General features: G+C 48.4%; 1 protein-coding gene across 1 annotated transcript; it reads left to right on the top strand.

Moving 5' to 3' along the window:
• The first annotated feature begins 747 nt into the window (after positions 1-747).
• LOC149429148 (NAD(P)H dehydrogenase [quinone] 1-like) lies at positions 748-20,812 on the top strand. The gene is made up of 6 exons (XM_089666681.1): positions 748-911; positions 5,830-5,994; positions 10,550-10,680; positions 12,618-12,731; positions 15,433-15,534; positions 19,021-20,812. Exons 1-6 carry the CDS (start codon positions 905-907, stop codon positions 19,330-19,332), a joined length of 831 nt encoding a protein of 276 aa, XP_089522807.1. The 5' UTR covers positions 748-904; the 3' UTR covers positions 19,333-20,812.
• Positions 20,813-20,863: the final 51 nt, after the last annotated feature.

Below are 20,863 nucleotides of genomic sequence, written 5' to 3'. Positions count from 1 at the left end.
ATGGTTACAGGAAGCCATTGCTTTCAGTTATTGTTTCCAAGGGGTGTGCTACCAAATATTACATGGAGGGTGCCAACAATTTTGTCCAGTCCATTATTGGGGTTTTGCCTGGAATGGTCAGATTTGGCTTTTTCTTTCTCCTTTTTTTGTGTGTCACCAATACAAACAAAGAAACATGAGAATGCCAAAACATTTGTGATTGCAGCCATTTTCTGGTGGTGCGTCATCTGACAAATGCAATGGGGGGCACGATTTTTGGCCATGACTGACACCAACAGCATAGCGGCGTATTTTCCTCCTAGTGATTCCATCAATACAGTGACATTTTTTTCTCTTTGGTGACACTGCAGACCCGAGGACAATTTTCCCCTGGGGCATCACCACTGGTGGGACATTTTTTTCCTTCCAGTGACACCACCTGCCCCATGGGTGTGCACCAACTTTAGGTTCTCCAGGTTACTGCAGTGTAAGTATGATTACGAACCTTACACCCCTATTAGCCCGGGGAGGGGGAAGGGGAGGGGGACGCAGTTTGCGATCTTTGCCCTGGCACTGGATGACCTTATTCTGGCACTGCCTTTCTCTCTCCACCCCGAGCGTTCTGCCTGCTCTCTACCTTTCTCTTCATCTCTGGGTGTGAACACAGAAGACATATTTTCTAGAATCCTGTAATCATGAGTGATTGGAGGAACCAGTCTGGTGGGTCATTGCTTGTCTTTTTCTGGGATGGGAAGTGTTTGGCCTGGAGGGAGTGTTCTACCGATAAACCCAGCGCTCCCTCACTTTCCACCTCGTCACGGTGAGAGGCGTCCTCAACATTTCCTATATAAAGCCCGTCAACCTTCGTTTTCCCATCCTTCGCTTTTACAGAGAGGACATCCTACAGGAGACCTGATTGGAGATCATGGCTGGTGAGTATGGGGCAGAATCTGGCTTTATCGAGCCATGGCTGTCCAGAGACGAGTTGCTGCAAGTTCACCCCTTCACAAAATGCACAATATCTAAGATACAGGCGACTCTTGTGGGATTTGTAGGTGACGCTTTACAAGCTGATTGTACAACCGATCAATCTATGTACAACTTCTACATCATCTCCTCCACCCCGGGTTCACACCGATGCGTTCTCCGCAGCGTTTCGCAGAAACACAGTACGGTCTATTTACCACGATTTCCTACGGGACGGGTTCACATCTCGGCGTTTTTCACCCGGTGCGTTTTTTGGAAAGGGTCAGGGACAAGTTGCATTTTTGGTTCTATAGACTTCAATGGGAACGCTGCAGAAAGTCATGTAGTGTGTTTTTGCCGCGTTTTGTTTTAAATCTGCCTAGCAACAAGAAAAAAAAAAGCAAAACGCAGGTGCAAAAACGCAATATAGAAACGGCTCAAACGCAACCTGCATAGGTATGAACCTAGCCCTAGGGGCTCATTCAAACTAGTGTTGCTGTTGGAAAAGCACTATGCGCCCGGATCTCTCTTTAGAGACAGGCGGTTAGGAAGAGTTTTATAACCCCTTGGACCCTGCACTAGCATGCCACACTGAGGGACCTAAGGGGTTAATCCTCCACATTGTGTCAAAAGGCTGTTTGATCCTGTCTTCTCTGATCCTCCCCTTCTTCTACTGTCAATCAATCTTCTGATAGTACAGGACTGTAGAAGGCACTCTGCACATGCTCAGTTTAGTGTGTATTGCTAGAGAGTTGGGGTTTTTTTTGCATGGGATCAGCACAGGGCCAATCAGCACTGTCCAGAGAGAGGGTCAGGCAGCCTCATAGGATAGTCAGAGGAGAATGAAAACTCCTACAAGATTAACCAGTGCTCTGCTGGACACTGATAGAAGTCACAAGACTGCTATATACTGCTGAAGAGAAAAGGGATTTAGCAGTTTATATTTACTAAATTAATTGCATTTCCATGTTCTGTGTACTGAGGGAGACCGGATATAGTGAATGCGGGGCCCGGGGAGAGCTAATATAGTGAATGCGGGGTCCAGGGAGAGCGGATACAGTGAATGCGGGGTCCGGGGAGAGCGGATACAGTGAATACGGGGTCCGGGGAGAGCGGATATAGTGAATGCGGGGTCCGGGGAGAGCGGATATAGTGAATGCAGGGTCCGGGGGGACCGGATATAGTGAATGCGGGGTCCGGGGAGAGCGGATATAGTGAATGCGGGGTCCGGGGAGAGCGGATATAGTGAATGCAGGGTCCGGGGAGAGCAGATATAGTGAATGCGGGGTCCAGGGAGAGCGGATATAGTGAATGCGGGGTCCGGGGAGAGCGGATATAGTGAATGCGGGGTCCGGGGAGAGCGGATATAGTGAATGCGGGGTCCGGGGAGAGCGGATATAGTGACTGCGGGGTCCGGGGAGAGCGGATATAGTGAGTGCGGGGTCCGGGGAGAGCGGATATAGTGAATGCGGGGTCCGGGGAGAGCGGATATAGTGAATGCAGGGTCTGGGAAGAGCGGATATAGTGAATGCAGGGTCCGTGGAGTCCGGATATAGTGAATGCGGGGTCCGGGGAGACCGGATATAGTGAATGCGGGGTCCGGGGAGACCGGATATAGTGAGTGCGGGGTCCGGGGAGACCGGATATAGTGAATGCGGGGTCCGGGGAGACCGGATATAGTGAATGCGGGGTCCGGGGAGAGCGGATATAGTGAATGCGGGGTCCGGGGAGAGCGGATATAGTGAATGCCGGGTCCGGGGAGAGCGGATATAGTGAATGCGGGGTCCAGGGAGACCGGATATAGTGAATGCGGGGTCCGGGGAGAGCGGATATAGTGACTGCCGGGTCCGGGGAGAGCGGATATAGTGAATGCGGGGTCCGGGGAGAGCGGATATAGTGACTGCCGGGTCCGGGGAGAGCGGATATAGTGAATGCGGGGTCCGGGGAGAACGGATATAATGAATGCGGGGTCCGGGGAGACTGCCTGCCTGCTGTTAATCACAAGTAGAGGGCGGACCTGATGGGAAACTGGTGTCTTAGCTTCCCCATCAAGCTCTGATAGCCGTTGACGGGTGGGGAGGCGGTGCCCAGCTACATAGTGTACAGAAACAGGCACTCTGCCTGTCTCTGTACATCAACTTTGAGTTGCTCTTAATTACCCCCCCAGTTTTGTTCCTTCTAGTGTGCTATGTTACTACTGCCCATAAAAAAAGAACTTTCACTTTCGTTGAGAAGAGCAAATAGCCTAAAGAACATTCGTTTTTTTTGCCTTTTGCCCGGTTTGCGCGGAACAAATGTACATGCGAATTCACTTTTTATTAGACCCCATTGTATGTCTATTATTTTTCTATAAATAAACTTCTCGGTATCTCCAGTTGCTCTATTGAATGTAAGAATGTCAGGATAAAACAAACATAAAATCGTAGTCATATCATTATTTATTACTTTTTTCATATATTGTTTCACAAAGTTGATACAAATTAACAAAGCTTTAATCATCCTTCTGCCCCACTTTCATGTATTTTTTATTACTTGCATTGAAGTTCATGGGGTTATCATTTTTTTTGTAGTATGCTGACATCTAGTGGCTGTTTTGGGGCACTGCAACTTGTTTACTATGTAAATGGTATTGTCCTCTTGGCTCACATATATACGTTTTGATGCATTTGATGCTTTCTCCGGTGCCCTTTGCAGTTTGTTTTGCGTTTTTCTACATGCGTTTTTACCACATTTTGTTCAGCTCTTTTTTTTTTGTTAAAGTGGAATTTTTTTTGTTGCTGGGCAGAGTAAAAATGCAAAACGCGGCAAAAACGCACTACCATGCTTTTCAGTGTCGGGACTGGAAGGGGAGGAAAGTGTCCGGACTGGAAGGGGGTGAAAGTGTCCGGACTGGAAGGGGGTGAAAGTGTCCGGACTGGAAGGGGGTGAAAGTGTCTGGAAGGGGGTGACAGCAGCTTCTCCAATGAACTCTATTGAAGCCAAAACGCTGCTTTTTGCTTTTAAACACTTCCTGTCCAGACACTTTCACCCCCTTCCAGTTCGGACACTTTCCTCCCCTTCCAGTCCGGACACTTTCCCCCCCTTCCAGTCCGGACACTTTCCCCCCCTTCCAGTCCGGACACTTTCACCCCCTTCCAGTCCGGACACTTTCCCCCCCCCCCCAGTCCGGACACTTTCACCCCCTTCCAGTCCAGACGCTTTCACCCCCTTCCAGTCCAGACGCTTTCCTCCCCTTCCAGTCCGGACACTTTCCACCCCTTCCAGTCCGGACACTTTCACCCCCCTTCCAGTCCGGACACTTTCACACCCTTCCAGTCCGGACACTTTCACCCCCTTCCAGTCCGGACACTTTCAACCCCTTCCAGTCCGGACACTTTCCCCCCTTCCAGTCAGGACACTTTCCCCCCTTCCAGTCTGGACACTTTCCCACCTTCCAGTCCGGACACCTCCACCCCCCTTCCAGTCCAGACACTTTCCCCCCCTTCCAGTCCGGACACTTTCACCCCCTTCCAGTCCGGACACTTTCCCCCCCCTTCCAGTCCGGACACTTTCCCCCCCTTCCAGTCCGGACACCTCCACCCCCCTTCCAGTCCAGACACTTTCCCCCCCTTCCAGTCCGGACACTTTCACCCCCTTCCAGTACGGACACCTCCACCCCCCTTCCAGTCCGGACACTTTCACCCCCTTCCAGTCCGGACACTTTCCCCCCTTCCAGTCCGGACACTTCCCCCCCCCCCCCCAGTCCGGACACTTTCACCCCCCTTCCAGTCCGGACACTTTCCCCCCCTTCCAGTCCGGACACTATCACCCCCCTTCCAGTCCGGACACTTTCCCCCCTTCCAGTCCGGACACTATCACCCCCCTTCCAGTCCGGACACTTCCCCCCCCCCCTTCCAGTCCGGACACTTTCACCCCCTTCCTGTCCGGACCAATTTTCAGCTTTTAGCGCTATCACACTTTGAATGACAATTGCGCGGTCATGCAACACTGTACCCATAGGAATTTTATGAACCCAAATTAGTTCATAACCAAAAATTATAATTTTTAAAACATTTTTTTTACATTTTTATTTCATTTTTTTTATATTATTATTTATGTTTTTTTTAACATACTGTCACCCTAGCAGTACAGGGTCACCATGGTGACACTGTACTACTTGTGGGGGGTGAGGAAGATTTTTTTTTTTACACTGATTGCTTTTACACCCATAAAGGCTGTAAAAGCAATCATTTCTCCTCCTCTCTGGCTGCATTCTTGCAGCCATTGAGAAATACTGTGAGAGCTGTGATTGGTCACAGCTTGTTACATGGTACAAGGCTGTTGTGAATGGCCCTGTACCATGTGATCTCGGTGATCATTCACAGATTTCACTAGTAGTAAGCAATGCTGTCAGAAGTGACATCGTGCTTACTACTATTCGTGTGATCACATGACCGGGACCTCACACAGAGGTATAGTACAACGATCGCTGTCCCACTGTGTCTGGAGGACATAATGCACACCGGATCACGGTGCTGCACACTCCCAGAGAGTGCGCACAAGCAGGGGGCGGGGAGGCCGTTTATAAATGGCCACCCGCCCCTGCACTGCCACGGCTGGACCGGAAGTGGTTGAAAAAGTGTTTCCTCAGTCAGTGTTACTGCTTTATAGAGATGGGGGTCATTGTTTTCTTACACTTCCAATGACGGGAAAAACGTTGTCTGTACTGTATTTATCTGAAGTAAAGTTGTGTTGGATTCAACTTCTCTTAGTGAAGAGTTAAGCTGCCTGTGGATGGTGCTAAGTAAGCAGGTGACCATACTGTCTGAACAGACTGGTCTAAGGAGTTATGTCAATGCATAAAGCGACATTTTAAACAGAACAATTATGTTCATCTGTTCCTAGGTAAAACGGCGCTGATTGTTTTGGCTCACCAGGAGCGGACGTCTTTTAATTATGCAATGAAGGAGTCGGCAGTGAGCGCCCTGAAGAAGAAAGGATGGAACGTGATCGAGTCTGACCTCTATGCCTTGAAGTTTAATCCCGTGGCGTCACGGGATGACATAACAGGTAATTTATTCTACATTGGTAAAAAAATCGACTTCTTTATAATATTACGGATTATACACGGCTCAAAAAAATGAAAGGAAGACTTTGAAAACCCATCAGATCTCAATGGGGAGGAGTCTCCTGCTGGACCTCTATACTGACATGGTCGGGGGATGGGTGAGGAATGATCGACCTACAGAGGACTGAATTCACAGACACCTCGAAAATCAAAGTGAAGAAATGATGCAGCAGGCGAGTCCATGTTGGTGAAATGTCATTGCAGCAACTCAGAATGGTCCTCAGTAGTCTGTGTGGCCCCCACGTGCTTGTATGCATGCCTGACCACGTCGGGGGAGTGTCCTAAGGAGACCACAGATTGTGTCCTGGGGGATTTGCTGTCTGGACCAGGGCATCACTGAGCTCCTGGACAGTCTGAGGTGCCAGCTCGTAGCGTCGGATGGCCCGAAACATGACATCCCAGAGATGTTCTACTGGATTTATGTCAGGCGAGTGTGGGGGCCATTCAATGGTATCAATTCCTTCATCCTCCAGGAACCGCCTGCATACTCTCCCCACATGAGGTCGGGCATTGTCCTGCAGCAGGAGGAACCCAGGACCCCCTGCACCAGGAGGAACCCAGGACCCACTGCACCAGCGTAGGGTCTGACAATGGGTCCAAGGGTTCCATTGCGATACCTAATGGCAGTCAGGGGGCCATTGTCTAGCCTGTAGAGGTCTGTGAGTCCCTCCTCTCTGCTGTCGACTGCTGAGACGGGGGGTGCAGAGATGAGCCTCTCCGCAGCTGCACAGAGAAGCGCAGGACACACAAATCTATCTCTCAACCCCCCACCTCACCCCCTCGGTCTCCGCCCGAATCACACACCTACTGAGCGACATATCAGACTGGATGTCGCTCCACTTCCTTAAACTGAACCTCTCCAAACCTGAGTTTCTTGTCTTCCCCCCAGCCCGGACCCCACCCCCCACTGACTTCTCCATCACGTCCAACAACGCCACCATCAAACCCGCCCCGCAGGCCAGAGTACTTGGTGTCATTCTGGACTCCAACCTATCCTTCCAGCCCCAAGTCCAATCTTTAACAAACTCGTGCAGACTCCACCTCCGCAACATGCAGACTCCGCCTCCGCAACATGCAGACTCCACCTCCGCAACATTGCCAAAATCCGCACGTTCCTAACCCCAGAAACCACTAAACAGCTCATCCACTCCCTCATCATATCACGACTCGACTACTGCAACTCCCTCCTCACTGGCCTGCCTCGCCGCTGGCTATCCCCGCTTCAGTCCATCCTGAATACGGCTGCCAGACTCATTCACCTTTCCAACCGCTCCATCTCCGCCACCCCCCTCTGCCAATCCCTCCACTGGCCTCCACTCAGTGTCCTCCACCCCCCTCTGCCAATCCCTCCACTGGCCTCCACTCAGTGTCCTCCACCCCCCTCTGCCAATCCCTCCACTGGCCTCCACTCAGTGTCCTCCAGCCCTCTCTGCCAATCCCTCCACTGGCCTCCATTCAGTGTCCTCCACCCCCCTCTGCCAATCCCTCCACTGGCCTCCATTCAGTGTCCTCCACCCCCCTCTGCCAATCCCTCCACTGGCTTCCGATTGCCCAACAGGTCAAATTCAAAATCCTAACACTGACGTACAAAGCCGTCCACCATACTGCCCCGAACTACATCACTGACCTAATATCCAAGTACCGCCCAACACGCACACTCCGCTCCTCACAAGACCTCCTTCTCTCTAGTTCCCTGGTCTCCTCCTCCCATGCCCGCCTCCAGGACTTCTCCAGGGTGTCACCCATCCTCTGGAACTCCCTGCCCCAACCCATCAGATTATCACCTACTCTCCTCTCCTTTAGGCTCACCCTGAAAACCCATCTCTTCAGGGAAGCCTACCCCACCCCCTGCTAACTTGCCGACCTCCTCCACTCTTCCTACCACCCCATCCCCCACAGCTATCTCCTCCTGTGCCACCATCCCCTCCCTCCTAGATTGTAAGCTCGAAAGAACAGGGCCCTCAATCCCCTCATGTTTTGCATTGTATTGGTATTGTTCTGTCACATGTTCTGTCCCCCTTTGTAATGTACAGCGCTGAGCCTACTATTGGCGCTTTATAAATACTGTATAATAATAATCTGATGGAGGAGTTCTGTCCTCTCTGCTGATGACTGCTGAGACAAGGTGGGACAGGGAAGCTGGTCAGAGTTGATGGGAAGATGGATGGAGCCAAATACAGGGCAATCTTAGAAGGTTTTCTTCTGTCCTTCTATTAGAGTCTGCAAAAGACTTGAGACCGGGGCGGAGCTTCACCTTCCAGCAGGACAACGACCCAAAACATGTTGACTTCGGGGGGCCGAATACAAACGCCGCCACACTTTTCACAGATTTATTGGTCACAAATGTTGAAAACCATTTCTCATTTTCCTTCCACTTCACAATTATGAGCCACTTTGTGTCGGTCCATCACATTCAATCCCAATAAATACATTGTACCAACATGTAGATATGGGGTATGAGGGGTATGAAAACTTTTTCAAGGCACTGTAGACCTGAATGTATTAACAAATTGATCTTAGAAAAGCGCCACACCCTTCATTATATATAGCAGCAACTCCAAATCCCAAAAATTACTTTGGCATTAAATAAATCAAGGATAGGAATGAGCTAACAAAACACATTAAAAAGTGTCCATAAATCAATATGTGAAAGTCCAAAACATCATAAAATATAAAGTAACTCGTGTGAAAAAATATATAACACCGTCAGCAATCCACCAGCGAATAAATTGAATGCACTCACCAGAGCTAAGTGCTGATCAAATGATAGACCAGCCTCAGCGCTTTTGCTCTGGGAGCGATGAAAGCAGCAAACTCCAGACTTTTGGTGCAATACTCTGCAGTGGTCATTTTCAGCTGACACCCCTCTGTAGTATAGGCAGAATTTTAGGAGGAATACTCTGCAGCCACTCTTTTATGAGTGAGTAATCACCATAGCTCCATGTGCATTGGGACCATATTCAGAGACAAAAGAAGAATATAATGGTGCAGCATGTCTTTATGCGTTTATTAACCACTTCCTGTCCAGACACTTTCACCCCCTTCCTGTCCAGGGCAATTTTCAGCTTTCAGCGCTATCACACTTTGAATGACAATTGCGCGGTCATGCAACACTGTACCCATATGAATTTTTTACCATTTTTTTGAGACAGATAAAGCTTTATTTTGGTGGTATTTATTCACCGCTGGGATTTTTATTTTTTTTCCTATGTAAATGAAAAAGTTCAAAAATTTTGAAAAAAAGTTTTTTTTTTAAATAAAATTTTGCAAATAATTAATATTTCATCATAAATCTTGGCCAAAATTTATTCCGTTATTTTTTTAATAAAAAAAAAAATCCAAATTAGTTTATAACCAAAAATTATAATTTTTAAACTTTTTTTTTACATTTTTATTTTATTATTTTTATATTATTATTTTTATTTTATTTTTTTTTTTTACATACTGTCACCCTAGCAGTACAGTGTCACCATGGTGACACTGTACTACTTGTGGGGGTTGATGAAGATTTTTTTTTTTTTTTTTTTTTTTTATACACTGATTGCTTTTACACCCATATAGGATGTAAAAGCAATCATTTCTCTTTCTCTCTGTCTGCAATCTTGCAGTCATTGAGAAATACTGAGTGAGCTGTGATTGGTCACAGCTTGTCACATGGTACAAGGCTGTTGTGAATAGCCTTGTACCATGTGACCTCTGGGATCATTCACAGATTTCACACGTGACACAAGTGACATCTTGCTTACTACTTTGCATGTGATCACTGATTGCCCAATCAGTGATCACATGATCGGGACCTCGTACAGAGGTCCCGTCCGACGATCGGTGTTTCACTGTGTCCGGAGGACACAGCGGGCACCGGATCGCGGTGGTGCGCGCTCCCAGGGAGCGCGCACAGCTAGAAAAGGCGGGTGCCGTTTAGGAACGGCAACCCGCCCCTGGACTGCCACCGCCCTGCCGTTTATAAACAGCAGGCGGACGGCAAGAGGTTAAAAGATTAAAAAGCCACTCACAAATAAGGTGTCTAAACCGACACCAGCATCGATCGCATAGGCAAGGAAAAGAAAACAGAAGCTCCACTCGATTCAGCTGTCTTCCGACAATCGCAGGGAGCGTCCTGACGTCAGCATCCGAATGGCCCCACCCTACGCGTTTCGTCACCACGACGTCCTCACGGGGTGGTCTTTTGTCTCTGAATATGGTCCCAGTGCACATGGAGCTATGGTGATTACTCACTCATGAAAGAGTGGCTGCAGAGTATTACTCCTAAAAATCTGCCTATACTACAGAGGGGTGTCTTCCAGCTGAAAATTACCACTGCAGAGTATTGCACCAAAAGTCTGGAGTTTGCTGCTTTCATCGCTCCCAGAGCAAAAAAGCTGAGGCTGGTCTATCATTTGATCAGCACTTAGCTCTGGTGAGTGCATTCAATTTATTCACTGGTGGATTGCTCACGGTGTTATAGACCTGAATGTCACCTTTTCACTCTTTCTGCAGGTAAACCTACTGATCCAGATCATTTCAAGTATTCAGCAGAGACTGCGCAGGCGTGGAAGGAAGGCCGCCTTGCCAAAGACATCGTTGAAGAACAGAAGAAGCTTGAAAAGGCCGATCTTGTCATTTTCCAGGTACGTCTATTATAGTATATCTACAACAAAGCCATCCGCGCCCCTGCCGAGGAGATTCGCCCTCTTTGTCCTGGTGACCGTTATCACAGTGATGAGGAATCCAAAAATGTGACATCCGTCACCAAAACTGGGATATAGGAGAAACTTTGTTCTGGTGACAACTGTCTAAGTGGGGATTTCCCTCGCTTTGAGGAATTTCCTTCCATTTCCTGTTGCCTCTCTGGGACAGGAAGTAAAGGGAAATCTCCCCCATTGGACAACCAAAAAAAAGAAACAGTTCATTTGAAGATCATTGTTCGATTCTCTGCCCATTCACATTCCATTTTTTTCATCAGTTCAGTCACGTTTTTTCCACGAAAAACGGATCAGTTTACATCAGTGTGTCATCAGTTTATGTCAGTTCACATCCGTTTTTTGTCCGTTTTGCATCCATTTTTCATCCATTTACTTGCATTCACTATATCCACTCTCCCCGGACCCCGCATTCACTATATCCGCTCTCCCCGGACCCCGCATTCACTATATCCGCTCTCCCCGGACCCTGCATTCACTATATCCGTTCTCCCCGGACCCCGCATTCACTATATCTGCTCTCCCCGGACCCCGCATTCACTATATCCGCTCTCCCCAGACCCCGCATTCACTATATCCGCTCTCCCCGGATCCCGCATTCACTATATCTGGTCTTCCCGGACCCTGCATTCACTATATCCACTCTCCCCGGACCCCGCATTCACTATATCCGCTCTCCCCGGACCCCGCATTCACTATATCCGCTCTCCCCGGATCCCGCATTCACTATATCCGCTCTCCCCGGACCCCGCATTCACTATATCCGCTCTCCCCGGACCCCGCATTCACTATATCCGCTCTCCCCGGACCCTGCATTCACTATATCCGCTCTCCCCGGACCCCGCATTCACTATATCCACTCTCCCCGGACCCCGCATTCACTATATCCGCTCTCCCCGGACCTTGCATTCACTATATCCGCTCTCCCCGGACCCCTCATTCACTATATCCGCTCTCCCCGGACCCCGCATTCACTATATCCGCTCTCCCCGGACCCCGCATTCACTATATCCGCTCTCCCCGGACCCCGCATTCACTATATCCGCTCTCCCCGGACCCCGCATTCACTATATCCGCTCTCCCCGGACCCCGCATTCACTATATCCGCTCTCCCCGGACCCCGCCTTCACTATATCTGGTCTTCCTGGACCCCACATTCAGTATATCCGCTCTCCCTGGACCCGCATTCACTATATCCGCTCTCCCCGGATCCCGCATTCACTATATCTGGTCTTCTCGGACCCCACATTCATTATATCCACTCTCCCTGGACCCCGCATTCACTATATCCTCTCTCCCCGGACCCCGCATTCAGTATATCCGCTCTTTCTGGACCCCGCATTCACTATATCCGCTCTCCCTGGACCTTGCATTCACTGCATTCTCTTCTCTAAAGCTGTTCAAAGTTTAGAATTTATAAAGCTTGCCTGAGAGCTCAGAAAAAAAGGGGATGGAGACCTGAAATTACACTCTGCAGAGCTCAGAGAGCTGATTGGAGGAAAGAGACACCCTATATCTCTAGTATTTTTCTTGTATGGAAGGGTTTACAACCACTTTAAGAAGATTGGCAGAGCTGCTCCGGGGTGCATGGTGTCTCCTGAGTCCTGAGCTGCTCTGTAACTCATTTACCAAGCTGCACCTGACTCCCCCTGTTGGTTCCTATTGGTTAGTTAGGCTGCCCATCAAAGTGTGCGTGAGACAACCACAGAAGCGATGCTGCCCCATCTGTTAGATTGTTGGCTGGTCTTCCTCTTTTATCTTTCTGTGCGTGTTTGTTTGCAGTTTGTCATGCGTTTCAATGTAGTATTTGATGCACAGCACACAGCAAGGATAATGACAATAAATCGTTGTGTTTTGTATTACAGTTTCCCGTGTATTGGTTTGGGATGCCCGCCATAATGAAAGGATGGCTCGATCGAGTGTTGACTTTGGGTTTTGCCTACACTTTTCAGACCATGTTCTCAGAAGGACTATTCAAGGTGAGAAGAAGTGATCCTCGACCATTGCAAAGAATACAAGGAACACATTGTACCTGTCTGAGGTTTCCTAGAGGGTAGTGGAAGACTGAGGCTCCATGCACACTAGCGTTCTTTTTTAGGCTCGAAAAACACTTGAAAAAGAAAAACCCTGAATGTAAAGAGATAATAGCATTGAAGCAACTCAGAATGGTCCACAAAGGGTTGTATGGCCCCCACGTGCTTGTATGCATGCTTGACAACGCCGGAGCATGGTCCTAATGAGACAACGGATGGTATCCTGGGGGATTTCCTCCCAGATCTGGACCAGGGCATCACTGAGCTCCTGGACAGTCTGAGGTGCAACCTGGTGGCGTCGGATGGACCGAAACATGACATCCCAGAGGTGTTCTATTGGATTTAGTTCAGGCGAGTGTGGGGGCCGTTTAATGGTTTTAATTCCATCATCCTCCAGGAACCGCCTACATACTCTCACCACATGAGGCCGGGCATTGTTGTGCACCAGGAGGAACCCTGGACCCACTGCACCAGGAGGAACCCAGGAACCCCTGCACCAGGAAGACCCCAGGACCCACTGCACCAGCGTAGGGTCTGACAATGGGTCCAAGGAGTTCATCCTGATACCTAATGGCAGTCCTTCCATGGATATGCCTTCCCAGACCATCACTGACCCACCACCACAACGGTCATGCTGAACCATGTTACAGGCAGCAGAACGTTCTCCATGGCTTCTCCAGACCCTTTCACGTCTGTCACATGTGCTCAGGGTGAACCTGCTCTCATCTGTGAAAAGCAAAGGGTGCCAGTGATGGTCCTGCCAATTCTGGTGTTCAATGCCAAATGCCAATCCAGTTCTATGGTGCCAGGCAGTGAGCACAGGGCCTACTAGAGGACGTTGGGCCCTTAGGCCACCCTCACAAAGTCTGTTTCTGATTGTTTGGTCAGAGACATTCACACCAGTGGCCTGCTGGGGGTCATTTTGTAGGGCTCTGGCAGGGCTCATCCCGTTCCTCCTTGCACAAAGGAGCAGATACCGGTCCTGCTGGTGGGATAAGGACCTTCGACGGCCCTGTCCAGCTCTCCTAGAGGAACTGCCTGTCTCCTGGAATCTCCTCCATGCTCTTGTCTCCTGGAATCTCCTCCATGCTCTTGAGACTGTGCTGAGAGACACCGCAAACCTTCTGGCAATGGCACATATTGATGGGCCATCCTGGAGGAGTTGGACTGCCTGTGCCACCATTGTAGGGTCCAGGTATGGCCTCATGCTACCAGTAGTGACACTGACCCCAGCCAAATGCAAAACTAGTGAAAAACAGTCAGAAAAGATGAGTAGAGAAAAAAATGTCAGTGGCCCCCACCTGTAAAACCATTCCTGCTTTGGGAGTCAACTCATTGTTGCCCATCTAGTGCACCTGTTGTTAACTTCATGAATACCAAAGCAGCTGAAACTGATGAACACCCCCCTCTGCGACTTACCTGACCAGATCCATATCCCAGGAGGTTCATTGACTCGATGCGACTCGGATGAAAAAATTTGCCTTTCATTTGTGGTTTTTTAACCCTCACCTATATTGCATCAGTCCACCTCACTCTCTTTTGTTGATGTCCAAAGCTGGTCCCAGTGCTAGGACAAGGTCATCTGGTGCCCAGGGCACAGATGCCAAATGACGCCCCCCCCTCCAAAATGTATGAGCATTGTGTGTCAGCAAAAATCCCCCCGCAAATGAAAATTCAACCACAAATCTTTACACTTAAGAAAAAATTCCCTTTGCAAGTCAAAATTCTCCCTAAACAAAAAATGTACCCTCTTCAAGTACAAATCCCCCCTCACAGCTCACATCCACCCCCTCCCACAATCATCCCTACTAGCACAAATCCTCACCTCCAAATCCTTCTTCCTAATACAAATCCACCCCCCCCAGTACAAATCCACCCCCCCAGTACAAATCCACCCTCCTAGTACAAGTCTACCCCCCTAGTACAAATCCACCCCCCCAGTACAAATCCACCCCCTAGTACAAAATCACCCTCCTAGTACAAATCCACCCCCCTAGTACAAATCCACCACCCCCAGTACAAATCCACTCTTCCTAGTACAAATCCACCCTCCTAGTACAAATCCACCCCCAAGTACAAATCCACCCTCCTAGTACAAATCCACCCCCCTAGTACAAATCCACCCTCCTAGTACAAATCCACCCTCCTAGTACAAATCCACCCCCCTAGTACAAATCCACCCTCCTAGTACAAATCCACCCCCCTAGTACAAATCCACCCTCCTAGTACAAATCCACCCCCAAGTACAAATCCACCCTCCTAGTACAAATCTACCCCCTAGTACAAATCCATGGCCCTATTAAAAATCCACCCCCCCAGTATAAATCCCCCTCCAAATTCCCCGCTTCACTCAGGGCAGCCGCCCCTCCTGTCCACCCCTTGTCCCAGTCTTGGCTGATAATATCCTGTTTAAACCTGTCTTGGATGTTTGATTCTGGTGATATGTGGTCAGCTTTAGATTTGTGGTCAGTTCACACAAAGAAAGGGACCTGGACAATCCAACACAACTAATGACTAGAATGGGAGCTCTGTGTTTTATTTGACACTAAATGACCCCTCAATGTAGGATTTGGCATTGGAGAAGAGAATAGTGAACTGCAGGGTAACCCCAAAATGTTTTCATTTTTTTTTCATGTATTCATTACAGAATAAGAAAGCTTTGCTTTCATTCACAACTGGCGGTCCACAATCAATGTACACCCCTTCAGGGACGAATGGAGACATGAACGTCATTCTGTGGCCAATCCAGGTAAGGCGTCTTATTTGTTATAAGTATGTCAGTTAAAAGTGCAAAAGTAATTGTCCCTCGGACGTTAAGGAGGTCACAACACAACTGAGCATATGAAGCAGGGGGTCTCCAAACATTCTAAAGAAAGGGCCGGTTTACTGTCCTTCAGACTTTAGGGGGGCCGGACTGTGCCCAGTGGGAGTACACGATGCCCCATCTTTGGTATTGGGGGGGGGGAAGTTGGTATCAGTGGGAGGAATAGTTCCCCATTATTGCTGTCAGTGGGAGGAATAGTGCCCCATTGTTGGTGTCAGTGGGAGGAATAGTGCCCCATTGTTGGTGTCAGTGGGAGGAATAGTGCCCCATCATTGGTATCAGTGGGAGGAATAGTGTCCCATCATTGGTGTCAGTGGGAGGAATAGTACCCCATCATTGGTGTCAGTGGGAGGAATAGTGCCCTATCATTGGTGTCAGTGGGAGGAATAGTGCCCTATCATTGGTGTCAGTGGGAGGAATAGTGCCCCATCATTGGTATCAGTGGGAGGAATAGTGTCCCATCATTTGTGTCAGTGGGAGGAATAGTACCCCATCATTGATGTCAGTGGGAGGAATAGTGCCCCATCATTGGTGTCAGTGGAGGGAATCGTGCTCCATCATTGGTGTCAGTGGGAGGAATAGTGCCCTATCATTGGTGTCAGTGGGAGGAATAGTGCCCCATCATTGGTGTCAGTGGGATGAATAGTGCCCCATCATTGGTGTCAGTGGGAGGAATAGTGCCCCATCATTGGTGTCAGTGGGAGGAATAGTGCCCCATCATTGGTGTCAGTGGGAGGAATAGTTCCCCATTATTGGTGTCAGTGGGAGGAATAGTGCCCCATCATTGGTGTCAGTGGGAGGAATAGTGCCCCATCATTGGTGTCAGTGGGAGGAATAGTGCCCCATCATTGGTGTCAGTGGGAGGAATAGTTCCCCATTGTTGGTGTCAGTGGCAGGAGCAATGCCTCAAGGGCCGGATAAAGGCAAGCAAAGGGCCACATCAGGCCCCAAGTCATGCAGTATTTTAGTAGTGAATAGGTTTTTTCATGTTTCATCTGTCAGCCGGGTTCCCCACTGACAGCTGAATGTAAAAAGAATTGTCGGCATTGCCCGAAAATCATTTTCTTTTTATAAAAACGGTGTGTGGTCCCCCCTCAATTTCATGCCAAGCCCTTCAGGTCTTGTATGGATTTTGAGGGGAACCTCCACGCCAAACTTTTTTACAAAATGGCGTGGGGGTCCCCCTCAAAATCCATACCAGACCCTTATCCAAGCATGCAGACTGGCAGGTCAGGAAAGGGGTGGGATGAGCAAGTGCCCCTCCCTTCCTGAACCACACCAGGCCAAATGCCCTCAAAGTGGGGGAGTGCTTTTGGGCAGGGCGGGGGGCTCTCCCCCAAAGCACCTTGTTGATGGGGACAAGGGCCTCTTCCCCAATACCGTGGCCAGTGATTGGTGGGGTCGTTGAGTCTTTGGGAGGGGGGCTTAACTGAATATGGAAGCCCCCTTTAACAAGGGGGACCTCAGATCCCGGCCTACCCTATGTGAATGAGTATGGGGTACATGGTACTGCTACTCATTCACAAAAAAAAAAAAGTGCAGGGTACAAAATGACAGGAGACTTTGACAAGTCCTTTCAACAAAAAATAAAAAAAATATGTCCCCTGAAGTAGATCCAACATCAATCACAATGCACACCGCCGCCACCGACCCGAAAAGAGAAAAAAAATGCTCCGATCTCAACACCGGATCTCGCTGTCTGACAGTTCTCATATTGTAATGACGTCACAAGGGGGCGGGGTCACCACTGCCCTCAGGTGACATCATCATGCATTGTGATTGGCCAAAGCATTGCACCTGACCTGTGTTCAGGTGCATTGCTTTCGCCAATCACAATGCACTGTCAGGGCACAGTGCATCATGGGACACCCTTACCGTTTGTGTGTTCGCCGAACACATGAACAGCCGATGTTCAAGTCAAACTTATGTTCATCTCGAACATCTATCCCAACCCTACATGTTACATAACTTCATTCCTGAATGCACAGGGCCCAAAAGGAGAGTACCACTAGGTACAAAGTTCATCCCCATCCAGTCATAGACTTTGACAGCTGGCCTGGAAGCTGTACCTGATGGAGCTCCATAACTTGACCCAACTACAACACATTTCAAAGCATCTGCCTTTTCAATGAGATGGCAGACTGGAACATTATCTCTTTATAAAGCATAATAAAGTAAAAGCAACTACCCCAATGAAGAGGTAGGTGGTATCATTGGTTGGAGCTTTTACCTAGCCAACAATCTGCATGTTGTATTTTGCCCCTCCTGGGTGCACTAAAACATCTGGAGGAACGCACTGCACATAGATGGCCTTGTGTGAAAGAGGCCATATGATCACCCCATAACAAGGAAAGGAAAACAATGTGATATATATATATATATATATATATATATATATATTTACTCTATATTGCCAAATGTATTGGGCCGCCGGCCTTTCCACACACATGTACTTTAACGGCCTCCCAGTCTTAGTTCGTAGGGTTCAATATTGGGCTGCCGGCCTTTCCACGCACATGACCTTTAATGGCCCCCCAGTCTTAGTCCGTAGTGTTCAATATTGAGTTGTCCCCGCCCTTTGCAGCTATAACAGCTTCACCTCTTCTGGGAAGGCCGTCCACAAGGTTTAGGAGGGTGTTTATGGGAAGGTTGGACCATTCTTCCAGAAGCACATTTGTCAGGTCAGGCACTGACCACTTTGTTATAATCCCACTAACAGTTGAGCGTGGAATATTTAGTAGCCAGGAAATGTCACGGATGGACTTAATGCACATGTGGCTACCTATCGGCCATGCTTGAAGTCACTGAGCTCCAGAGAGCGACCCATTCTTTCACCAATGTTTGTAGAAGCCGTCTGCATGCCTAGGGGCTTGATTGTATACACCTGTGTCCATGGAGGGGATTGGAACACCTGAATCACATGATTGGGAGGGGATTGGAACACCTGAATCACATGATTGGGAGGGGATTGGAACACCTGAATCACATGATTGGGAGGGCGGGGACAATACTTTTGGTAATATAGTGTATATTCAATACTGACGAGTGGTTAATTTATGTAAACAATGGTGAACCAAAAAGGTATGTTGACTCATGGCCACTGAAAAACAAAAGACAACATGCAGATTGATGGAGTCATTGGTTGGAGCTCTCACCCAGTCACCTACCTCTTCATCAGAGTAGTTGTTTATACTTTATTATACCTTAGAGACATATAACGTACCAGTCTACCATCATGAGGAAATGGCAGATGCTTTGAAATACGTTGTAGTTGGGTCAAGTCATGGAGCTCCATCCAATCACTGTTCTCCGCAGCAGGGAAACCAATAGGCACCCTTGACTATTACGCATCCCATCTTCATGACCCAACGATTATTGCTTTAACTCACTGATATCCCTTTCCGTCTGCAGAATGGTATTCTGAATTTCTGTGGCTTTAAAGTCTTGGAGCCCCAAATCTTATACGCCGTGGCTCACGTGCCCCAGGAGGCCCGTGTGGGGATGCTGAAGAGCTGGGAGAAGCGACTGGAGACCATTTGGGATGAAAATCCAGTCAAATTCCTTCCACTTCAAAACTTTGAAGGCTTCTCTGGTGGATTTGTACTGAAGAAAGAGGTGGAGGAGTCGCTGTCTGAATCCAAGTATGCTCCAACGGTGGGGCAGCACCTGGGGAAGCCTCTACCACCTGACAGCCAGGTGAAAGCAGAATGCTCCAAGCTGTAAAAGTGTTATGGCGCACACAGGGGACGAGGGACCGTGCCATCGGTGGGACTGGAGTGATGGGACAAAGCTGTTTCTATGCACAGATTCCACCAAAAAAAACTTACAGGACTTTTTACGCAAATTAAAATCAAAATGTTTTAAAATTCCCTACATTCTTTATTACGACTGTATCATAAAAACTTCCTTTAGTTCATAGTATATAATACAATGTGTCCATACAAAATCGTGTACATGGTATAATTGTTACAAGGAGTTACATTGTAGAAAAGTATTACTAGTTTGCAGAGACTTTCGACGCGTTTCGGAGGCCAAAGCTCCTTCATCAGGGTTAACTCTGCGGACAGTGCAGTGTAATATCTCAATAAGACACACAATATTTAAAAGTAACAAATGCTGAAGATATCATACTCAGGGCATTGCCACATCAGAACAACCTTCCGATCTTATAGGAAGGAAAAAAAGGTCTCCACATCACATTATGGACCACCTGAAGCCGACTGTCAAGGATCCGGGTATGACCAGAGATGTGTGGACCGACACAGGGAAACGCAGACTTCAGGTATAGTATCAATCAATACAATTTATTAAAGGCTAACATAAACACAGTGCAAACAAACCAAACCTCCAACAGATAATAATATGTACAACACCAAACGTAGTCAGGCGGGCCAGGTCGGTAGCAAACGGGCAGACAAGGTACAAGGAGCAGGCGGAAGAGTGCTCAAAAATAGCCGAGGTCCGTACAGGCAGAGTTCGTGCAGAGTCAGGATCAATGCAAAGTCAGGATCAGGCAGGAAGCAGACAGGATGCAGGTACAGGGGCTCATGGGAACAATACACCAAGTCACTGACTGCAGGCCTGGCCATTCCTTAAATACACCTCCTGCAATTAGCCTCAGGTGATGGCTTGATTGCAGGAGTGAGCTTCTGGCTGCTGAGAGCACCCGCTGGCCAGCCCTGGTACTGCAGCCCACACGGCAGGTGAGTCCCACCACCAGTGGTGAATCCATTCCTGACACCGACACTGGGATCGCCTGTATATAGAGGACGTAGGAAGATGACAAGGGACATGTCCAGATTATAAAACAGTTCTCATACGGCATGAAATGTCCCTGTTGTATTCCATCCAGAAAGGGTCTACATTCCTCAGTGTCAATAGGCACATACACCCTTCAGGAAATGCTGGGACTATGAATGTATGAGCGTCTGGTTCTTTAGCCGAAAGCAACCAATCAGATTTTCCTTTTCATGTTTCCAGAGCAAAAATTAAAAATGAAATGGCAAATGTGATTGGTTACTATGTGTAAAAGAGGCTGGACTTCCTCCGGACATTAATATGCCCGAGACCTTTACAATGGCCAACCTTGACCACGTCTTCTAGCTTCCTGCATCTGAATTGTGCAACCAAATATTTGTACAGTTGTGTTCAACATAATAGCAGTGTGTTGTAAAAAAGTGAATAAAGCTGAAAATCCTTCTAATAGCTTTTATTTCCATCCACACAAATGCATTGGGAACACGACACATTCTAT

This window comes from Staurois parvus, unplaced genomic scaffold (genome assembly GCF_062004578.1).
Source record: "Staurois parvus isolate SC_StPar_1 unplaced genomic scaffold, SC_StPar_1.0 ptg002775l, whole genome shotgun sequence".
NCBI classification, from domain to species: Eukaryota; Metazoa; Chordata; class Amphibia; order Anura; family Ranidae; genus Staurois; species Staurois parvus.
The sequence above is the reverse complement of the archived record's forward strand: the minus strand, read 5'-3'. Positions and strand labels throughout refer to the sequence as shown.